We start from the raw sequence: 23371 nt of genomic DNA, 5'->3' as shown, positions 1-23371 counted from the left end.
TAATAATATTGGAATCCCCCCTTGTCACTCAATAGACCCCTCAATGACAATGCAGCAACTGTGATCCACGGCACAGAAACAATGTCCATAGTTCACAGATGGAAGGGCGGGCCGGCCGGCCGGCTCCAAGCATGCAACGATCAGACCAAACAATAGAGAGGAATTCATGAGGCCGGCCGGCTCCCTCCAAACCATGAATGTCACATTTGGCATCTGTACAAAACATGAAGGTCAGAAGCAGACACCACAATGATCATTTGTAGTCTCAGCTCTCTATAAACATGTTATCGCATCCACCAGAACTGGAGATACAAACTGTTCCTGGAAAAGTCCTGTTCCTTTAGGTCACCATCGTCTACAAGGAAATTGTAATAAGGGGCCAAGAACTACAATGGCCCAAGGCCATCGATTACATAGACCCATCAAAAGGTTGCCTGTAAATCAGAATCCATAGGTCAGCTTTCTCAACCTTTTTTCAGCCACTTCACCATTTAAAAGTGTGAACAATCCCGATTCACCCCAGTCTACTGTGTAAAAAATGTTACTTATCAAAGGTAAACCAATGTAGAATGATGCCTGCAAATGCCTTGATAAAATTAACTTCATGTCATAAGCCCCCCTTATGTTCTGCCACCACATCAGAAGCTCACCTTTCACATCAGAGGGCCCCCCGCATCAAAGGTCCCCTTTTCGCATTAGCGGTCCCCTATCACATCAGAGGTTACCCCTTCACATCAGAGGTTCCCCATCACATCAGAGGTTCCCCCTTCACATCAGAGGTTCCCCATCACATCAGATGTTCCCCCATCACTTTAGAAGTCCCCCCTCCCCAACAGAGGTACCTCTTCATGTCAGAGGTTCCTCCATCACATCAGATGTTCCCTCATCACATCAGAGGTTCCCCCATCACATCAGAAGTCCCCCCATTACATCACAGGTTTCCCCATTACATCAGAGGTTTCTCTTTCACATCAGATGTTCCCCCATCACATCAGAGGCCCCCTTCTCATCAGAGGTCCCCCATCACAGCAGAGCCCCCCTTCACATCAGAAGTCCCCCCTCCACACCAGAGGCCCCCCTCTGCATCAGAGGTTCCCCCATTACATTAGAGCTCCCCCTTCACATTAGAGGTCCCCCATCACAGCAGAGCTCCCCTTCACATCAGAAGTCCCCCCTCCCCAACAGAGGTTCCTCTTTATGTCAGATGTTCCCCCATCACATCAGATGTTCCCCCATCACATCAGAGGTCCCTCCCATCACATCAGAGGTCCCCCCATCACATCAGAGGTCCCCCTTCTCATCAGAGGTCCCCCATCACAGCAGAGCTCCCCTTCACATCAGAAGTCCCCCCTCCACACCAGAGGCCGCCCTCTGCATCAGAGGTTCCCCCATCACATTAGAGGTTCCCCATCACATCAGATGTTCCCCCCATCACTTTAGAAGTCCCCCCGCCCCAACAGAGGTTCCTCTTTATGTCAGATGTTCCCTCATCACATCAGAGGTCCCCCCATCACATCAGAGGTCCCCCCCATCACATCAGAGGTCCCCCCATCACATCAGAGGTCCCCCTTCTCATCAGAGGTCCCCCATCACAGCAGAGCCCCCCTTCACATCACAAGTCCCCCCTCCACATCAGAGGCCCCCCTCCACGTCAGAGGTTCCCACATCACATCAGAGGCCCCCCTTCACATGAGAAGTCCCCCCCTCCGCATCAGTGGTTCCCCCTTTATATCAGATGTTCCCCCATCACATCAGAGGTTCCCCCATAACATTAGAGGTCCCCCTTCACATCAGTGGTTCACCCATCACATTAGAGGTCCCCCTTCACATCAGTGGTTCACCCATCACATCAGAGTCCCCGTTCACACCACAAGTCCCCCCTCCACATCAGAAGCCCCTCTCCGCATCAGAGGTTCCCACATCACATCAGAGGCCCCCCTTCACATGAGAAGTCCCCCCTCCGCATCAGTGGTTCCCCTTTACATCAGAGGTTCCCCCATCATATCAGAGGCACCCCTTCACATCAGAAGCACCCCTCTGCATCAGAGGTTTCAGCATCACATCAGAGCCCCCCTTCCCATCAGATGTCTCCCCTCCACATCAGAGGTTACTCCATCACATCAGAGGTCTTCCTTTGCTTCAGAGGTTCCCCAATCACATTATGGATAAAGGAAAAATAGGTGTTACCAGCACTGCAATAAAAGCTGTTATTCGTGACAATGGATATGAGCCATCTGAGAAACCCTAATCATGCCAACATTACCCAAATTTCCAGGAGTCTAGAACACTCCATTAATTGTCTATAACTATAGTTGACAAGAGAAGTGACCAATTAAATGGATGGCGCCATTAGTTTAAATAAAAATAGTGTTCAGTACAAGATTTTATTAGCCACCACAAATGGGATATTTTGAGGATTATTGATCAAGGCAACAATGACCCAAAATTCAAAGAGCCTGGCCCATTCCAGACCTATGAGGGTTGGGTGCTAAAGTGACAAAATAAATACATGGTGCTGTTACTCACAGTTTAAATTAAAATATTGCTCAGTACAAGATTATATTAGTCCTGACAAATGACAATTTAGAGCCACCTGAGAACCCCTTGATCAAGGCATCAGTGACCCAAAATTCAAGGAGCCTTGCCCACTCAATAATGTTTTAGACCTTTGAGAATTGGGTGCTGAAGTGACCAGGTACACAGATGGTGCCATTACTCATAGTTTCAAGAAAAAGTAAATGTCACCAGCACTGTATTACAAGCTTTTATTAGTGACAACAGATGTGAGCCACCCAAGAAACCCTGGTGAAGGCAACATTGACCCCGATTTCAAGGAGCCTTGCCCACTCCATTAGGTGTCCAGAACTATAGTTGGGCCGTGAAGTGACCAATTACCAGAGATGTATAGTAACGAAGTAGAACTACTTAAGTACTGTACTTAAGTACCGAAATGCGGTATCTGTACTTTCCTAGAGTAGAATTTTTTTCTCCTACTTCTACTTTTACTTCACTACATTTTTTCGATGATTTCAATACTTCTACTCAAGTATTTTTTTTTTGTGCTGCATAGTTACTCGTTACTTTTAAAAAAATTACCACTGCCAGAACAGTAGATGGCAGGTTTCATGAAGTTCAAAAAAATGTGTATAATGTCATTTGTAAATCAGCGCATACGAAAATAAAGGTTGTGTATAATAAAAGCTGCTATACCAAATCTTTCCAATAAAAAGAAAATATGAAACAAACAAATAAATGGTGCTACAGCGCTTAAAGTGCATCAAGAAACTACTAACAAACACAGGTTAATCATTTGAATAAATCATTTGAAATAATAAACAATATGATGTTCAAACTTTTGACTTCTTTCTTTAATAACTACATAACACAGTACTTGTACTTCTACTTTCAGTACTTGAGTAGAAATTTTTTTTCAAAACTACTGGTACTTTTTACTTTTAGTACTTAAGTAGCAATTTTTTTGAAAAAACTACTTGCAATACTTAAGTAAAAAAAATGTTGAATACTTTAGTACTTCTACTTAAGTAACTTTTTCTGCGAGCACTTCCACTTCTACTCAAGTCACTTTTTGATCGAGCACTTGTACTTTTACTCAAGTAGAAATTTTGAGTACTTTATACAAGTCTGCCAATTAAGTAGATGGTACCATCACTCACAGTTTAAATAAAAATAATGCTCGGTACAAGATTTTATTAGTCACCACAAATGTGATATTTCAGAACCACCTGAGAATCCTTGATCAAATCAAACGATGACCCAAAATTCAAGGAGCCTGGCCCACTCCAGACCTATGAGCGTTGGGTATTGGAGTGACTAATTAAATACATGGTGCCATTATTTAAAGTTTAAATGAAGATAATAATCAACACAAGTTTTAATTATTCACGACAGTTGTGATATCTTAGAGCAGCCCATAGACCCCCCCCCCCCCATTAGAGTTGCTCAAAACAATCTTTTATAACTGATGACATACAGTATCTCACAAAAGTAAGTACACCCCTCACACTTTTGTAAATATTTTATTCTATCTTTTCATGTGACAACACTGAAGAAATTTCACTTTGCTACAATGTAAAGTAGTGAGTGTACAGCTTGTATAACAGTGTAAATTTGCTGTCCCCTCAAAATAACTCAGCACACAGCCATTAATGTCTAAACCGCTGGCAACAAAAGTGAGTACACCCCTAAGTGACAATGTTTTAACCACTTAAGCCCCGGAAGATTTTACCCCCTTCCTGACCAGGGCGTATTTTGCGATTCGGCACTGTGTGAATTTAACGGACAATTGCATGGTCCTGCGACGCTGTACCCAAATTAAATTGACGTCCTTTTTTTCCCCACAAACAGAGCTTTCTTTTGGTGGTATTTGATCACCTGTGCGATTTTTTGATCATGCGCTATAAACAAAAAAAGAGCGACATTTTGCAAAAATAACAATATTTTTCACATTTTTTTATATGAAATTCCTCCCAAAAAAAATTTAAAAATCAAAATTTTTTAACATTTTAGGCCAATTTGTTTTCTGCTACATATGTTTGGTAAAAAAAAATTGCAAAAAGCGTATTTTGATTGGTTTGCACAAAAGTTATTGCGTTTACTAACTAAGGGAAAGATTTTTGTCATTTTTATTGTTTTTTTTTTAACGAGTAATGGCGGCGTTCTTCGATTTTTTTTTGGGGGACTGCGACATTGCGGCGGACAGATCGGACCCTTGACTGACATTTTTGACACTTTTGGGAGTACCAGTGACATTACTGCAGTAATCAGTGCTATACATATGCACTGTTACTGTAAAAATGACACTGGCAGGGAAGGGGTTAACTTTATTGGAGAAGGAGGGGTTAAGTGTATCCCTAGGGGCGTGCTTCTAACTGTGATTGGATGTGGCTTTTCATGTAACAGCCAGGACAGTATGATCTCTGCTGTTACATAGGGGAGAAAGGCAGGCGGCTTTGTTTACATTAGCCACCTGCCTTTCTCCCAGTGTAACCGACGATCGGGTCCGCCGCTCACACACGCGAGCGGGTCCGTGAGCAAACGGGAGCGGGAGCGCGCCTCCAGCGGCGCGCGCTCACTCCCTAGAGCCTCACAGGATAACAACGTAGTACTACGTCACTTTGCCTGTGAAGGGCTGACTGCCGACGAAGATAGTCGTTAGGCAGTCAGCAAGTGGTTAATTGGGCCCAAAGTGTCAATATTTTGTGTGGCCACCATTATTTTCCAGCACTGCCTTAACTCTCTTGGGCATGGAGTTCACCAGAGCTTCATAGTTTACCACTGGTGTCCTCTTCCACTCCTCCATGATGACATCACAGAGCTGGTGAATGTTAGAGACCTTGCACTCCTCCACCTTCCATTTGAGGATGTCCCACAGATGCTCAATAGGGTTTAGGTCTGGAGACATGCTTGGCCAGTCCATCACCTTTACCCTCAGCTTCTTTAGCAAGTTAGTGGTCGTCTTGAAGTTGTGTTTGGAGTCGTTATCATGTAGGAATACTGCCCTGGGGCCCAGTCTCTGAAGGGAGGGGATCATGCTCTGCTTCAGTATGTCACAGTACATGTTGGCATTCATGGTTCCCTCAATGAACTGTAGCTCCCCAGTGCCGGCAGCACTCATGCAGCCCCAGACCATGACACTCCCACCACCATGCTTGACTGTAGGCAAGACACACTTGTCTTTGTATTCCTCACCGGGTTGCTACCACACACGCTTGACACCATCTGAACCAAATAAGTTTATCTTGGTCTCATCAGACCACAGGACTTGGTTCCAGTAATCCATGTCCTTAGTCTGCTTGTCTTCAGCAAACTGTTTGCAGGCTTTCTTGTGCATCATCTTTAGAAGAGGCTTCCTTCTGGGATGACAGCCATGCAGACCAGTTTGATGCAGTGTGCGGCGTATGGTCTGAGCACTGACATGCTGACCCCCCACCCCTTCAACCTCTGCAGCAATGCTGGCAGCACTCATACGTCCATTTCCCAAAGACAATCTCTGGATATGACGCTGAGCACATTCACGCAACTTCTTTGGTCGACCATGGCGAGGCCTGTTCTGAGTGGAACCTGTCCTGTTAACCTGCTGTATGGTCTTAGCCACCATACTGCATCTCAGTTTCAGGGTCTTGGCAATCTTCTTATAGCCTAGGCCATCTTTATGTAGAGCAATAATTCTTTTTTTCAGATCCTCAGAGAGTTCTTTGCCATGAGGTGCCATGTTGAACTTCCAGTTACCAGTATGAGTGAGAGCGATAACACCAAATGTACCACACCTGCTCCCCATTCACACCTGAGACCTTGTAACACTAACGAGTCACATGACACCGGGGAAGGAAAATGGCTAATTGGGCCCAATTTGGACATCATCACTTGGGGGTGTACTCACTTTTGTTGCCAGTGGTTTAGACATTAATGGCTGTGTGTTGATTTATTTTGAGGGGACAGAAGATTTACACGGTTATACAAGCTGTACACTCACTACTTTACATTGTAGCAAAGTGTCATTTCTTCAGTTTTGTCACATGAAAAAATATAATAAAATATTTAAAAAATGCGAGGGGTGTACTCACTTTTGTGAGATACTGTATATCATCAGTTAAAAAAAGTTTGTTTTGAGCAATATTTATGGGGGGTCCTTGGGCTGCTCTAAAATATCACATCTGTTGTGAATAATGAAAACTTGTATTGATTATTATCTTCATTTAAACTTTACTCACTTTTGTGAGATACTGTATATGAGCCACCTGAAAAACCCGAATCAAGGCAACAGTGACCCAAATTTTATGGAGCCTGGCCACTCTATTAGGTGTCCAGAACTATAAGAGCTGCGTGGTGAAGTGACCATTTAAATGGATTGTGCCATTACTCATTATTAAAAAAATATGCTCAATATAAGATTTCATTAGTCACCACAAATGTTATATTCCATATCCACCCAGACACCCTTGAACAAGGCAACAATGACCCAAAATTCAAGGAGTTTGGCCAACTCTAGATCTATGGAAGTTGAATGCTGAAGTAACTAAAGAAGTGAATGGTGCCATTGCCAATAGTCAGTTGCTCAGTGCAAGCTTTCATTAGTCATGAGAGATATTATATCTTAAAGCCACCTGAGGACCACTGATCAAGGCAATTTATGTAGCCTGGCCCACCCAATATAGTTTTAAAATTTTGAGCATTAGGTGCTGAAGTGACCAAGTACACAGATGATACCATTACTCACAGTTTAATAAAGGAAAAATAGGTGTTACAAGCACTGTAATACAAGCTATTGGTGACAACAGATATAAGCCATCCAAGAATCCCTAACCATGACAATATTACCCCAAATTTCCAGGAGCCTAGAACACTCCATTTATTGTCCATAACTATAGTTTGGTGGAGAAGTGACCAATTAAATGGATGGTACCATTACTCACAGATTAAATAAAAATAATGTTCAGTACAAGATTTTATTAGTCACCACAAAAGTGACATTTCAGAGCCACCTGAGGATCCTTAATCAAGGCAATCCAAAGAGCCTGGCCTGCACCAGACCTATGAGGGTTGGGTGCTGAAGTGACTATTTAAATGGGTTGCGCCATCACTCATTATTAAAAAAATGTTCAATACAAGATTTTATTAGTCACCACAAATGTTATATTTCAGATCCACCCAGACACCCTTGAACAAGGAAGAAATGACCCAAAATTCGAAGAGTTTGGCCAACTCTAGATCTATGGAAGTTGGATGCTGAAGTGACTAATTAAGTGGATGGTACCATTGCCAATAGTCAGTTGAAATTAAGATAATGCTCAGTGCAAGCTTTCATTAGTCATGACAGATGTGATATCTTAGAGCCACCTGAGTACTCCTGATCAAGGCAATTTATGGAGCCTGGCCCACTCAATAATGTGTCAGATCTTTGAGAGTTGGGTGCTGAAGTGACCAAGTACACAGATGATGCCATTACTTACAATTTAAAGGAAAGGTAGGTGTCACCAGCACAGCAATACAAGCTTTTATTAGTGACAATAGATGTGAGCCACCTGAGAAACCCTGATAAAGACAATATTAACCCTAGCCCACGCCATCAGACGTCCACAACTATAGCTGGGCGGTGAAGTAACTAATTAAATGGATGGTGCCATTATTCACAGCCTAAATTATTGTAAACACAAGATTATATTGGTCACAACACGTGATATTTCAGAGCCACCCAAGGATCCCTGATCAAGGCAACAATAACCCAAAATTCAAAGAGCCTGACCCAATTCAGCGAATTGGGTGGTGAAGTTACCAATTAAATGGATGGTGCCATTATTTACAGCCTAAATTGTAAACACAAGATTTTATTGGTCACAACGGATGTTATATTTTAGAGCCACCCAAGGACCCCTGATCAAGGCAACAATGACCCAAAATTCAAGGAGCCTGACCCATTTCAGAGAGTTATGTGGTGGAGTCGCCAATTAAATGGATGGCGCCATCACTCACAGTTTAAATTAGAAAAAAAATGCTCAGTACAAGCTTTCATTATTCACGACAGATATGATATCTCAGAGCCACCCGAAGAACCCTGATCAAATCAATGATGACCTAAATTTCAAGGAACTTGATTCACTCCAGACCTATGAGAGTTGGGTTCTGAAGTGACCAATTGAATAGGTGCTGCTGACGCTGTTACTTGCAGATTGGCTCGGTACAAGCTGTCATTAGTCATGACAGATGTGATATCTTAGATCCACCTGAGGAACCCTGATCAAGCCAATGATGACCTAAAATTCAAGGAGCCTGAGAATTGGGTTGTGAAGTTCCCAATTAAATGGTTGGTGCCATTATTCACAGCCTAAATAATTGTAAACTCAAGATTGTATTGGTCACAACAGATGTGATATTTCAGAGCCACCCAAGGACCCCTGATCAAGGCAACAATGACCCAAAATTCAAGGAGCCTGACCCATTTCAGAGAGTTAGGTGGTGAAGTGACCAATTAAATGGATGGCGCCATCACTCACAGTTTAAATTCTAAAAAAAAATGCTCAGTACAAGCTTTCATTATTCACGACAGATGTGATATCTCAGAGCCTCCCGAAGAACCCTGATCAAACCAATGATGACCTAAAATTCAAGGAACTTGATTCACTCCAGACCTATGAGATTTGGGTTCTGAAGTGACCAATTAAATGTGTGTTGAGGTTACTTTGAGATTGACTTAAAACAATGCTCAATACAAGCTTTCATTAGTCATGACAGATGTGATATTTCAGAGCCACCCAAGGACCCCTGATTAAGGCAACAATAACCCAAAATTCAAGGAGCCTGACCCAATTCAGAGAATTGGGTGGTGAAGTTACCAATTAAATGGATGGTGCCATTATTCACAGCCTAAATAATTGTAAACTCAAGATTGTATTGGTCACAACAGATGTGATATTTCAGAGCCACCCAAGGCCCCCTGATCAAGGCAACAATGACCCAAAATTCAAAGAGTCTGACCCACTTCAAAGAATTGGGTGATGAAGTTACCAATTAAATGGATGGTGCCATTATTTACAGCCTAAATAATTGTAAACACAAGATTATATTGGTCACAAAGGATGTGATATTTCAGAGCCACCTAAGTACCCATGATCAAGGCAACAATGACCCAAAATTAAAGTAGCCTGACCCAATTCAGGGATTTAGGTGGTGGAGTGACCAATTATTTGGTGCCATTATTCACAGCCTAAATAATTGTAAACACAAGATTTTATTGGTCACAACACATGTGATATTTCAGAGCCACCCAAGGACCCCTGATTAAGGCAACAGTGACCCAAAATTCAAGGAGCCTGATCCAATTCAGAGCAGGTGAAGTGACCAATTAAATGGTTGGTGCCATTATTCACAGCCTAAATAATTGTAAACTCACGATTGTATTGGTCACAACAGATGTGATATTTCAGAGCCACCCAAGTACCCATGATCAAGGCAACAATGACCCAAAATTCAAGGAGCCTGACCCAATTCAGAGCGTTAGGTGGTGAAGTGACCAATTAAATGGATTGCGCCATCACTCAAAGTTGAAATTCTAAAGAAATGCTCAGTTTAAGCTTTCATTATTCACGACAGATGTGATATCTCAGAGCCACCCGAAGAACCCTGATCAAACCAATGATGACCTAAAATTCAAGGAACTTGATTCACTCCAGACCTATGAGAGTTGGGTTCTGAAGTGACCAATTGAATAGGTGCTGCTGACGCTGTTACTTGCAGATTGACTTAAAACAATGCTCAGTACAAGCTTTCATTAGTCATGACAGATGTGATATCTTAGATCCACCTGAGGAACTCTGATCAAGCCAATGATGACCTAAAATTCAACAAGCTTTATTCACTCCAGACCTACTGCATGAGAGTTGGGTGCTGAAGTGACCAATTAAATGGGTGTTGCCGTTACATGCAGTTTGACTAAAAACAATGCTCAATACAAGCTTTCATTAGTCATGACAGATGTGATATCCTAAATCCAGCTGAGGAACCCTGATCAAGGCTTGCACCTGTGCTATATGCTGCCTGAACCTTCTTATGTGACAACTCATGCCGGATTACAGGATTCTCCATAGAAGACAAATAGCGACTGCCATGATATATTGTTGTTTTTCTCCAAAGGAATCTTTCAAATTTTAATAGAAAGCAACAATAGATTAATTTTCAATTAAACACCCATCAAACTATTTCATATAATCCTCTTTAATGCGCACTTGAAAGAAGTCTCTGACCGAAACGTCTTCGGTAGCAGCGGCATAAAGATGCCGCCTTTAAGTCCCGCTGTTATTTGGAGCCTTGATTCTATAATCCTCTTACATAATGAATATTAAATTTCCTCGCCAGCTCACAGCTTTATTATAAATTTTTTTGCAACTCTGATACAGTTAAATTCATACCAGGGATAATTTTATTAGAAGTAACTCTTTTTCAGCATTTCGCCATAACACCATAGTCCTGCAACTGAAAATATTGGCATCCTTGCAACAGTTTGAAAAAAAAAAAAATAGTTCTTACGGAAACGCGTAGTCTCTGGTTTCCATGACATCAAGGTGCCTGAAGAAAACAAGTTTTGGATCATTGGTTCGAGCTTGACCCAAGCATTCTTTTTGCTCTCCTTCGTTTGAATTGAGTGTCCACGTTGATCGGGTGCTTGGCGCTGACACAAGGGAAGATCCACCAGACCGAGGGCAGGAAGCGTGGTACGTGTGGTTGGGTCCATCTACTGATTTATCCTGCCATGGCAGAACAGCTGTAAGGGTTTCCCAGCATGCGCTGCGGAACGACGTAGAAGAAATGCAAAACAGTATTGGGTCCAGAGCGCTATTGAGGTACCACAGTGGTAGCGATAAGTAGGTCTTCAGCAAGGTGTAGACCTTAAGGATGTGCGTGTTCCAGTTGTCTATGTAGATCTGCATGAGTGACGAGGCGGTATCGGGAAAATTGCACAGGAAGAACGCCACCACTACAGCCCCTGGAAGAAAGGAAATTAGTTAGTAGTACTCAGGTAAAAAAATTTAAAGTATCTTTAACCCCTTCAATACCAGGCACTTTCACCCCCTTCCTGCCCGGGCCAACTTTCAGCTTTCAGTGCTGTCACACTTTGAATGATAATTGCGCGATCATGCAACACTGTACTCGTATGAAATTAACACAAATAAAGCTTTCTTATGTAGCATTTAATCACCACTGGGGTTTTATTTTTTGGCCGAAAATTTAGTGTAGCATTGCCCCCTAGAGGACTGCTGAGAATTGCACTTTCTGGATTCCCCTGGGTTACCCTTAGCAACTGAGAGCAGATAATTAGCATGGAAAGTCCTTGGCTCAGTCCAGAGGCATAACTAGAACCTTCAGGGCCTGGTGCAAGAAACCATGAAGGCCCCCCCGGACCCCCCGTTCAAGCCTGGGGCTCTTCCAACTTTGGACCCTTTACTGTCGTTGCGGGGCCCTTTATTACAGTCCCGCATCGGGACCCTTTCACAAGTCCTGCAAAGACAGCAGAACACAAGTGAACTGGATGGGAGGAGTGGTGGGGGCAGCATACAGATGAACCAATCTCCTCCATTTTCCTCCTGCAGCTACAGGAGGAAAAAGGACAGTGATTTCTCTACATGCTGCAGGTGTATAGGGGAGCCGCGCAGGCCCCCTGGAAGATGGGGCCCGGTTGCAATTGCACCCACTGCAACCCCTGTAGTTACGCCCCTCGCTCAGTCAATAATCAATCCAGGGAATGTTGGTTTTTGTTTTTTTATTTGGAACTGGGATAGGAAAAGGGATGAGTGGGATACCCCAACTATGAACTATGCTCAATCTTGAGGACAACTAGCTGTAGTGTGCGGCAAGGCCGCTGCTTCACCTTGCCACTGAAGTGAAGATAGATAATGTGTTCCTGCTTGAATTACTCTCCAGGGTTCTAACTTGGCACCCCTTTCTCAATTGCCGTGTGTGTGCTGACACCTGTCCACTGACTCTCCACTGGAGTGGTCCCCTTCCTGGGCAGACCCCCAGCAAGCTTCCCGGTGCTCACGGACACTGTTTTTCCCAAGGTTGCTCTGCCTCCAACTCCACCAGTCCGGTTTCCTGGATCTCCTGGCTCAGCTCCACACTCCTGGCTCACAAGGCCGACCGTCTGTGACCACCATCCACAGCAGCAGAAGGAGAGACAAATGTCACCCTCCTTCTGGGACCTGGCTTCCTGCCCAAAGACACCCTGTCACATGTGCCCTTGGCTTTTATAACATATCCCAGGATGCACCATTGTTTGTGCCAACCCACTGGGATAGTTACAAAAGCCTGTGTGTCACTGGCTGGTTTTCCTCCACTGTCCAACAGGCTCCACTATTGAATACAGTGGGGACACTCCCTCAGCCCAGATGAATCACACATGGACACATGCAACAGGCATAACTATTAATCAGGCTCCCCTGATAAGCAGATGGAGACACTAGGCTTTACCTATCTAGGAGGGTGCTACATCAGAGGAAAAAGTGTTTTTCTTTGTTTCTGTTATAAAATTTTGCAAATAAATAATTATTCTTCATAAATTTAGACTAAAATGTATTTTGCTACATTTCTTTAGTGAAAATAAACCAAATATATTATAGGAAAGCAGATTACATGGCTCCCCAAATCATCACTGACTGTGGAAAATGTTCCCAGAGTCTGGAGGAGGAGTGGAGAGGCACAGAATCCAAGTTGCATGAGGTCCAATGTGAGGTTTCCACAGTCAGTGATGATTTGGGGAGGCGTGTCATCTGCTGGTGTTGGTCCACTGTGTTTTATCAAGTCCAAAGTCAGCGCAGCCCTCCAGTAGGAAATTCTAGAGCACTTCATGCTTCCCTCTGCTGACCAGCTTTATGGAGATGCTGATTTGATTTTCTAGCAGGACTTGGCACCGCCCACACTGCCAAACCTACCAATACTTGGTCACATGATCATGGGATCACTGTGCTTGATTGGCCAGCAAACTGGCCTGACCTAAACCCCATAGAGAATCTGGAGAGTATTATCAAGAGGAAGATGAGAGACCCCAGACCCAACAATGCAGAGGAACTGAAGGCCGCTATCAAAGCAACCTGGGCTTCCATAACACCTCAGCAGTGTCACAGGCTAATTGCCACCATGCCACACCGCATTGATACAGTAATTCATGCAAAAGGAGACCCGACCAAGTATTGAGTGCATCCTATACTGTACATGGACAGACTTTTCACTAAGACAACATTTCTGTATTAAAAATCCTTTTTTTTTTTCGTCTTATGTAATATTCTAAATTTCTAAGATACTGAATTTTGGGGTGTCACTGGCTGTAAGCCATAATCATGAAAATTAAAAGAAAGAAATGCTTGAAATCTATCACTCTGTGTGTAACGCATCTATATAAAATATAAGAGTTTACCTTTTTTAATTGAATTACCGAAATAAATTAACCTTTTGATGATATTCTAATTTAATGAGATGAACCTTCACATGAAAGAAAGCCATCCATTGTTTACAACTGTCATGTTACCCTGCTGTGATTGGTTACAGCGGTCACATGGTACCGGCAGCAAACCGGTACACTGATTGGTGTCAGTGGGAGGAATAATGCCTCATCATTGGTATCAGTGGGAGGAATAGTGCCCCATCATTGGTGTCAGTGGGAGGAATAGTGCCCCATCATTGGTATCAGTGGGAGGAATAGTGTCCCATCATTGGTGTCAGTAGGAGGAATAGTGCCCAATCATTGGTGTCAGTAGGAGGAATAGTGTCCCATCATTGGTATCAGTGGGAGGAATAGTGCCCCATCATTGGTGTCAGTGGGAGGAATAGTGTCCCATCATTGGTATCAGTGGGAGGAATAGTGTCCCATCATTGGTGTCAGTGGGAGGAATAGTGCCCCATCATTGGTATCAGTGGGAGGAATAGTGCCCCATCATTGGTGTCATTTGGAGGAATAGTGTCCCATCATTGGTATCAGTGTGAGGAGTAGTACCCCATCATTGGTATCAGTGGGAGGAATAGTACCCCGTCATTGGTGTCAGTGGGAGAAATAGTGCCCCATCATTGGTATCAGTGGGAGAAATAGTACCCCATCATTGGTGTCAGTGGGACGAATAGTGCTCCATGATTAGTATCAGTGGGAGGAATAGTGTCCCATTGTTGGTGTTAGTTGGGTTGGAAAAATAATGCCCCATCATCGATGTCAGTGGGAGGAAAAATGCCTCATCATTGGCAGTGAGAGGAATAGTTCCCCATTGTTAGTGTCAGTGGGAGGAATAGTGCTCAATTATTGGTGTCAGTGGGAGGAATAGTGCCCCATCATTGGTGTCAGTGGGAAGAATAGTGCCCCATCATTGGTGTCAGTGGGAAGAATAGTACCTCATTGTTGGTGTCAGTGGGAGGAATAGTACAATTTGGATTTGATTAAAGTATAACTAAAGGCAAAACTTTTTTTTTTTTTTAGTTTTGGATAGAGTCGAGAGAGATTTTAACACCTGTAAGCTGTTATAGCTGCCTGTGCCCCCTGTTTACCATTATCATTGAAAGTTAAAGTAACAGAAATCCCAAATTTTGGGTTGTTCCTAGAAAAGTAATAGAGAGGAAATCCTCCAATGGGTCACTAGTTCTGGTAACTTTGGGGGTCTCCAAGAGATTCCCTTAAATTGCAGGGATTTTCTCTCACTTCCTGTTTTAGTTATGGGATAGGAAGTGAAGGTAAATCTCCCAAATGGGAAAAAATGGCAAAAAATAACCTGATGGGGTTATAACCCTCCCTTACTCTATCCAAAAGGACAAAAAGGTTTTGATTTTTGTTTTAACACATCTACCACATTAACATAATCATTCCAATGCCGCAAGGGGTTCATGCTGGCTGCCCCTCCCCTTCCTGGCCACCAAGGCTGCATCAAGTCATCCCTACTGTCTAACATACAGTAGCAAGGAGAGCAACCACAGGGAACACAATCTATCCAAAACCGAGCTCATAATATTTCCTCCCCCACATTCCCCTTCCCCTGACTTCTCTGTCAGGATCAATAGCACAACTATCAGTCAGTCTCCAAATACCAGGGTGCTAGGGGGTAACCCTGGACTCTGAACTCTCCTTTCAGACCCACATCCAATCACTGTCCAAATCATGCCACCTCAACCTCCACAACATCTCCAGAACATACCACTTTTTAACCAATGACACCACCAAGCTCCTAGTTCACTACCTTCTCTCGCCTTGACTACCGCAACTTCCTCCTGGCGGGATTACCATAGGATATCCCCCCTTCAGTCCATCATGAATGCTGCTGTCAAACTCGTCCACCTTACAAACTGCTCAGCGTCTGCCACCCCTCTCTGCCAGTCAGAGGCGTAACTAGAACATTCAGGGCCCCGGTGCAAGAAACCATGAAGGGCCCTCTGACCCCTGGCCCTTCCCTTCAAGCCCGGGGCTCTTCCCACTGATCCTGGGGATCTTTACTCTCATTGCGGGGGCCCTTTATTACGGTCCTGCAGCGGGACCATTTCACAAGTTCTGTAGTGGGCCTCCTTCCTGCCGTCTTGGGGCCTCCCCACGGTGGTGGAATGCCAGGGCCCAGTCGCAAGTGTGGCCTTTGCGATCCTGGAAGTTCACCCACTGGTGTCAGTAGTTTTTATTTTTTGGTATTTTAATTGTTTTATTTTTTCATCGTTTTATTTAATTTTTTTACAATGTCACTGACTATGACTCTGTCCATTCAGAAAAGGAAGGAGCTGGTAAATTACATATTTACCGACCCCTTCCTGGTTCTCTATTGTAACACATCCCCTGCAGCAGCCGGCAATTGCAACCCCTGTAGTTACGCCCCTGCTGCCACTCCCTCCATTGGCTTCTGCTCACCCAACTAATTAAATTCAATATACTAACAACAACTTACAAAGCCATCCATTACTTGACCCCCAGCTACGTCACTATCCTAGTCCCAAAATACCAACCAAATCGTTCTCCTTGGTCCTCCCAAGACCTCCTGCTCTCTAGCTCCCTCGTCACCTCCTCCCATGCTCGCCTTCAGGACTTCTTCCGAGTTTCTCCTATCCTATTGAACTCCCTTCCCCAATACTTTTGACAATATGGTGTATATATATATATATATATATATACTGTATATATCTATATACACAGTATCTCACGAGTGTGAGCACACCCCTCAAATTTTTGTAAATATTTTATTATATCTTTTCATGTGACAACACTGAAGAAATGACACTTTGCTACAATGTAAAGTAGTGAGTGTACAGCTTGTATAACAGTGTAAATTTGCTGTCCCCTCAAAATAACTCAACACACAGCCATTAATGTCTAAACCGCTGGCAACAAAAGTGAATACACCTCTAAGTGACAATGTCCAAATTGGGCCCAAAGTATTAATATTTTGTGTGGCCACCATTATTTTCCAGCATTGCCTTAACCCTCTTGGGCATGGAGTTCACCAGAGCTTCACAGGTTGTCACTGGAGTCCTCTTCCACTCCTCCATGATGACATCACAGAGCTGGTAGATGTTAGAGACCTTGCGCTCCTCCACCTTCTGTTTAAGGATCCCCCACAGATGCTCAATAGGGTTTAGGTCTGGAGACATGCTTGGCCAGTCCATCACCTTTACCCTCAGCTTCTTTAGCAATGTAAAGTAGTGAGTGTACAGTTTGTATAACAGTGTAAATTTGCTGTCCCCTCAAACTAACTCAACACACAGCCATTAATGTCTAAACCGCTGGCAACAAAAGTGAGTACACCCCTAATTGAAAATGTGAAAATTGGGCCCAATTAGCCATTTGCCCTCCCTGGTGTCATGTGACTTGTTAGTGTTACAAGGTCTCAGGTGTGAATGGGGAGCAGGTGTGTTAAATTTGGTGTTATCGCTCTCACTCTCTCATACTGGTCACTGGAAGTTCAACATGACGCCTCATGGCAAATAACTTTCTAAAGATCTGAAAAAAAAGAATTGTTGCTCTACATAAAGATGGCCTAGGCTATAAAAAGATTTCAAAGATCCTGAAACTGAGCTGCAGCACGGTGGCCAAGACCATACAGACGTTTACCAGGACAGGTTCTACTCAGAACAGGCCTCCCAATGGTCGACCAAAGAAGCTGAGTGCCCATGCTCAGTGTCATATCCATAGGTTGTCTTTGGGAAATAGACGTATGAGTGCTGCCAGCATTGCTGCAGAGGTTGAAGGGGTGGGAGGTCAGCCTGTCAGTACTCAGACCATACGCCGCACACTGCATCAAATTGGTCTGCATGTCTGTCATCCCAGAAGGAAGCCTCTTCTAAAGATGATGCACAAGAAAACCTGCAAACAGTTTGCTGAAGACAAGCAGACTAAGGACATGGATTACTAGAACCATCTCCTGTGGTCTGATGAGACCAAGATAAACTTATTTGGTTCAGATGGTGTCAAGCCTGTGTGGCGGCAACCAGGTGAGGAGTACAAAGACAAGTGTGTCTTGTCTACAGTCAAGCATGGTGGTGGGAGTGTCATGGTCTGGGGCTACATGAGTGCTGCCGGCACTGGGGAGCTACAGTTCATTGAGAGAACCATGAATGCCAACATGTACTGTGACATACTGATGCAGTGCAGGATCCCCTCCCTTCAGAGACTGGGCCGCAGGGCAATATTCCAACATAACGACCCCAAACACACCTCCAAGATGACCACTGCCTTACTAAAGAAGCTGAGGGTAAAGGTGATGGACTGACCAAGCATGTCTCCAGACCTAAACCCTATTGAGCATCTGTGGGGCCTCTTCAAACAGAAGGTGGATGAGCGCAAGGTCTCTAACATCCACCAGCCCCGTGATGTCGTCATGGAGGAGTGGAAGAGGACTCCAGTGGCAACCTGTGAAGCTCTGGTGAACTCCATGCCCTAGAGGGTTAAGGCAGTGCTGGAAAATAATGGCGGCCACACAAAATATTGACACTTTGGGCTCTAATTTTGACATTTTCTCTTAGGGGTGTACTCACTTTTGTTGCCAGTGGTTTAGACATTAATGGCTGTGTGTTGAGTTATTTTGAGGGGACAGTAAATTTACACTGTTATACAAGCTGTACACTCACTACTTTACATTGTAGCAAAGTGTCATTTCTTCAGTGTTGTCACATGAAAAGTTACAATAAAATATTTACAAAAATGTGAGGGGTGTACTCACTTTTGTGAGATACTGTGTATATATATTTATTTGTGAATTGTTTCAAATTATGCATGTACAATGGTGGTCCCATACTTGGTTAGTACATATTCTCATGCTATGCTTTATGACTGTTCTGCTCGCTCAGTGTTAAATTACTGAAATAAAGCCGAGATACGCAAGAAACGCATCATATTTCCCGAATAATACATGGCCTACAACAGATTATACAATTTTTGTGGTCAACTCAGATTTTCCTCACATTTTAAAAAAAGATGTAAGGCAACATGTATCTTTATAAACAAAGCCCAATGCACTCACCCAATAGCTGACGGGCCTTCTTCTCTGAAAAGGGGCGGCTTTGAGGCTGAGTTACGCCCTTTGAAGAAAACCGCCAATGCGTTCTTGTTAGGCCAATCTTCTCCCTCTGGCGATGATTGATACTGAGGTGGTGGTAGATCAGTAGGTGGAAGATGATGATGGTAACCAGAGGCACTACAAAGTATAAGATGCTCCGAATTTGCAGGATACTCTTGTATATAATATAGGGTTTTGGCTCCAGCATTTCACAAACGGTGGAATCAAGCACCACCTCCTCTTGGGTGGTGGCCGTATAGTCCAAAATACAAGCTGCAGACTCTCCGTATACCAAAGCCACAGGAATAGTGCTGATAAAGGATAAAATCCAGATGAAGGCCAACAAATAAGCCATGCGAGATTTCCGAAGCCCAGTGATAGACCACATAGGATGACATATGGCAAAATACCTTTCGGAAGTGAAGGCGATAATGGTCCAGCTGGTGGTAGCACAGTAGACCTGGCGAATCATGAAGTACAATTTGCACACAGAGTCGGACAGTGTCCAAGGGTAATATTGCCAGAAATATCGGTATAGAGTTACTGGGATGGTAAAGAGCAGCAAAATGTCTGCCAAGGCCAAACTCAAGAGGTAGAACCGAACTGCGCTCACTTTCATCCTGCCGTTTCTCATTAGCGTAAGGATGCTAATCCCGTTGGCCAAAATGCCAAATAAGAAGAGTAAGCTGCAAAAGATGGTGGCGGGTATGGCCACGTAATTGGGCTCCTGCTTTTGGGCTCCAATGAAAAGGCGGTTTATTGTCCCACGGGTATGGTTGAAGGCCATGCCATCGTTCCACGAAGACTCATTTTCGAAATTGATGTGGTTCTGGCATTCGTTTAAAACACGTGTCTTCGAGTGGTTCATTTCAGTAACTTCAATTCAGAGGGTTCAATACTAAACAGCAAGAGAAAATATTAATTACCATCAAAGAAGCAAAATTAGGTTGCAATAAGTACACTCTGATTGCTCTCTTCAGCCCTAAGTGACCGTCATTAATTGAACGGTTAAACAATGGTCAATGATTAAGTGAATAGATTTGCCATTCTGTCATGCAAATCCTTAATAAGCCCAATCATTTAGTGGCTGAGTAAGTCAAGCACCATTACAGAAGAGAGGTACATGCAAAATATATTAAAGTCGCCACTCAATATACAGTATGAAGAATCCAGATCATGGCATACAGTAAAATACACGCTGAAATCATCATAATCAATGCTTACTTAGGGTAAATTTTTACCGATTTCATCGACGCTCATAATTATATATAGCAATGGTCCCTAAATTGTGGCTCAGGTTCAGGATGTAGCCCATTGCTTGCTCTTATCTGGCCCTTGGGGCACTATTCGCACTATTCCCCCCACTGACACCAACATTGGGGCATTATTCCTGTCACTGACACCAACAAAGGGTACTATTCCTGTCACTGACACCAACAATGGGGCACTATTCCTCCCACTGACACCAATGATAGGGCACTATTCCTCCCACTGACATCAATGATAGGGCACTATTCCTCCCACTGACATCAATGATAGGGCACTAATACTCAGACTGACACCAATAATGGGGCACAACTCCTCCCACTGGCACCAGTGATGGGGCACTATTCCTCCTACTGACACCAATGATAGGGCACTGTTCCTCCCATTGACTACAATGATGGAGTAGTATTCCTTCCTTCGACACCAATAGTAGGGCACATTTACTCCCATTGACACCAGTGATGGGAGACTATTACTCTTACTGACACCAGTGATGGGGCACTATTCCTCCCATTGACCAATGATGGGGTACTATTCCTCTTACTGATAACAATGATGGGGCACTATTCCTCCCACTGACATCAATGATGGGGCATTAATACTCAGACTGACACCAATAATAGGGCACAACTCCTCCCACTGGCAGCAGTGATGGGGCACTATTCCTCCCATTGACACCAATGATGGGGTAATATTCCACTGACACCAATGATGGGGCACTATTCCTCCTACTGACATCAATAATGGGGCACTATTCCTCCCACTGATACCAATTGTGTGGCACTACTCCTCCCACTGACACCAATGATGGGGCACTATTCCTCCCACTGACACCAATAATGGGGCACTACTCCTCCCACTGACACCAATGATGGGGCAATATTCCTCCCACTGATACCAATGATGGGGCACTAATCCTCCCACTGACACCAATGATGGGGCACTATTCCTCCCACTGACACCAATAATGGCGCACTACTCCTCCCACTGACACCAATGATGGGGCAATATTCCTCCCACTGATACCAATGATGGGGCACTATTCCTCCCACTGACACCAATGACGGGGCACTATTCCTTCCACTGACACCAATGATGGGGCACTATTGATCTTTTATTGAAAAGAATCAAGCAACATATTTTATACAAAAGTAAAAAACATAACTATAGTACAATATTCCAACAGAAAACAAAGGAATACACATCCATGTGCAGAATATATACAATATATACATAATCCACTTCCAACATTTTTAGAAAACTATTTACATAAAGCAGCAGAGAGGGCCTAAGAGGCACAACCCATCACCTATGTATGCAGCCATTTATCAAAAACTGAGCATTAAGAAAAAATCTAGGGTGATAAGAGACAGAAAGCCACACCCGGGAAAGAGACCCCTGGCAGTCAGGGAGGCTTGAAACCCCTCCACGCCTTCAGCCAAGCCCTCTGACCCCACTTGTCTCTCTCAAGCGCCCGAATGTTCCCCACCTCATGCAGAATGTCACACACCACCACCTGAACAGGAAGGATTTTACGCCGAAGGGTGACCTGACACCGTGCGTTCCAGGTGTAATAACGGACTGCTAAACTAACTAAAAAAAGTGAATCCAAACAAAAGCCCCCACCAGTATTGAATGCTCCATACACCCACTCAGCATAACCCAGCCTGGAGAGGAAAGGAACACCGAGGGCCCGCCCAACCTGTTTGTATACCTCTATGTTAAAAGGGCAACGAAGCAAAAAATGATCCATAGTCTCCTCCTCACCTGTACATTCCTCCCGAGGACAACCACGATCCATCCCACTGCGGAATTTCAAATTGCCCCGAACATAGAGCCTCCCGTGGAAGTACAAACAGGCCAGATCCCTGAATTTAAGGGGGACTCTAGCCAAATTAATCAGTCTTAACCCTTCCCTTAAAATTGGGCCTGGGCAATCCCTTAAGGCCAGTGGGTCATGAAAGACTTCGCTCAAGACTCGGCTCATAAGGACTTTCCTCGGAGCGGATCTGAGATCTTCAGCCGACAGTCGCCACTGCCGCAGTAACTTCAGACACGGAGCGACATAGGCTGGGAGCTGACCACGATGACCCCTGAGATTCTTCACTTGGCCACCTTCTTCCCAAAGTCGCAGAAAAGGCCTAAACCAAGATCTAAACATGCCTGCCCATCCAGGAGGTTCCACTGTAAGCATACTACCAATGTTAAACTTGAGAAATAGCAGTGAAAAGAAAAGAACGGGGTTGACCATACCTAAGCCACCCTCCCTCCTGGATAGATAGGTGACATTCCTCTTGATGGGGTTCAGTCTGTTCCCCCACAGCATCTGGAAGAACACACTATAGATCCTAGCATAGAGAGACACTGGCAAGATGCAGACAGGGCTGACATACAAGAAGATTGGTATCAGGTAAGTCTTAATCAGATCAACCCTTTCCCTCAGAGATAACTTCCATCTCTTCCAGTTGACCACCTTAGTATTGGCAACTTCCAGCCTGCCTTCCCAGTTTTTGAGGCCATAATCGCCAGGTCCAAATTCAATGCCTAATATCTTAATATTTTCCTGGGGCACTGGAAAGGTGTCCGGGAGATCAAACCCCTCACCTTCCTTTCCCATCCAAAAAACTTCACTCTTGTCCTGATTGATCTTGGAACCTGATGCTTCAGAGTACCGTGATGTCAGAGAGACCACCTCCTCCGCTTCATCTGTCCCAGTGACAATCACTGACACATCATCCGCATAGGCAACAACCCTCAAAGGTGGCTCACCCGGGATTCCCACTGGTACCCCACACAACATGCTGCTCTCTAGCCTCCTGATGAAGGGGTCGATTGCAAACACATAGAGCAGGGGACTCAGGGGACAACCCTGACGCACCCCAGAACCAACCTCAAAGGACTGTCCAACCCAACCATTAACAAGAGGGAAGCTTTCTGCCCCCTTATACAAGACTTTTAACCAATCGACAAAACCACCCGGCAGACCGTACTTACTAAAGAGCAACCACAGGTACTCATGGTTGACACGATCGAAAGCCTTTGCCTGATCCAATGCCAGTAAATACTTTCCCCAGCCTGCAGCCCTGCACTGC

At 44.2% G+C, this 23371-nt stretch overlaps 1 protein-coding gene across 1 annotated transcript in view; it reads right to left on the bottom strand.

Moving 5' to 3' along the window:
• Positions 1-10268: 10268 nt before the first annotated feature.
• Positions 10269-23371, bottom strand: part of LOC309564610 (neurotensin receptor type 1-like) — a 94720-nt gene continuing 81617 nt past the window's right edge. Inside the window, exons 2-3 of the mRNA XM_082269266.1 lie at positions 18978-19911; positions 10269-11497 (exon numbers count right to left, since the gene is read on the bottom strand). Of these exons, the coding sequence (XP_082125392.1) occupies positions 11037-11497; positions 18978-19881 (1365 nt within the window). The 5' untranslated portion in view covers positions 19882-19911 and the 3' untranslated portion in view covers positions 10269-11036. The remainder of the gene's footprint in view (positions 11498-18977; positions 19912-23371) is intronic.

The sequence above is a fragment of the Pelophylax lessonae genome (assembly GCF_965119305.1).
Source record: "Pelophylax lessonae genome assembly, chromosome: 9".
NCBI classification, from domain to species: domain Eukaryota; kingdom Metazoa; phylum Chordata; class Amphibia; order Anura; family Ranidae; genus Pelophylax; species Pelophylax lessonae.
This window is presented reverse-complemented; position numbering and strand designations above follow the sequence as displayed.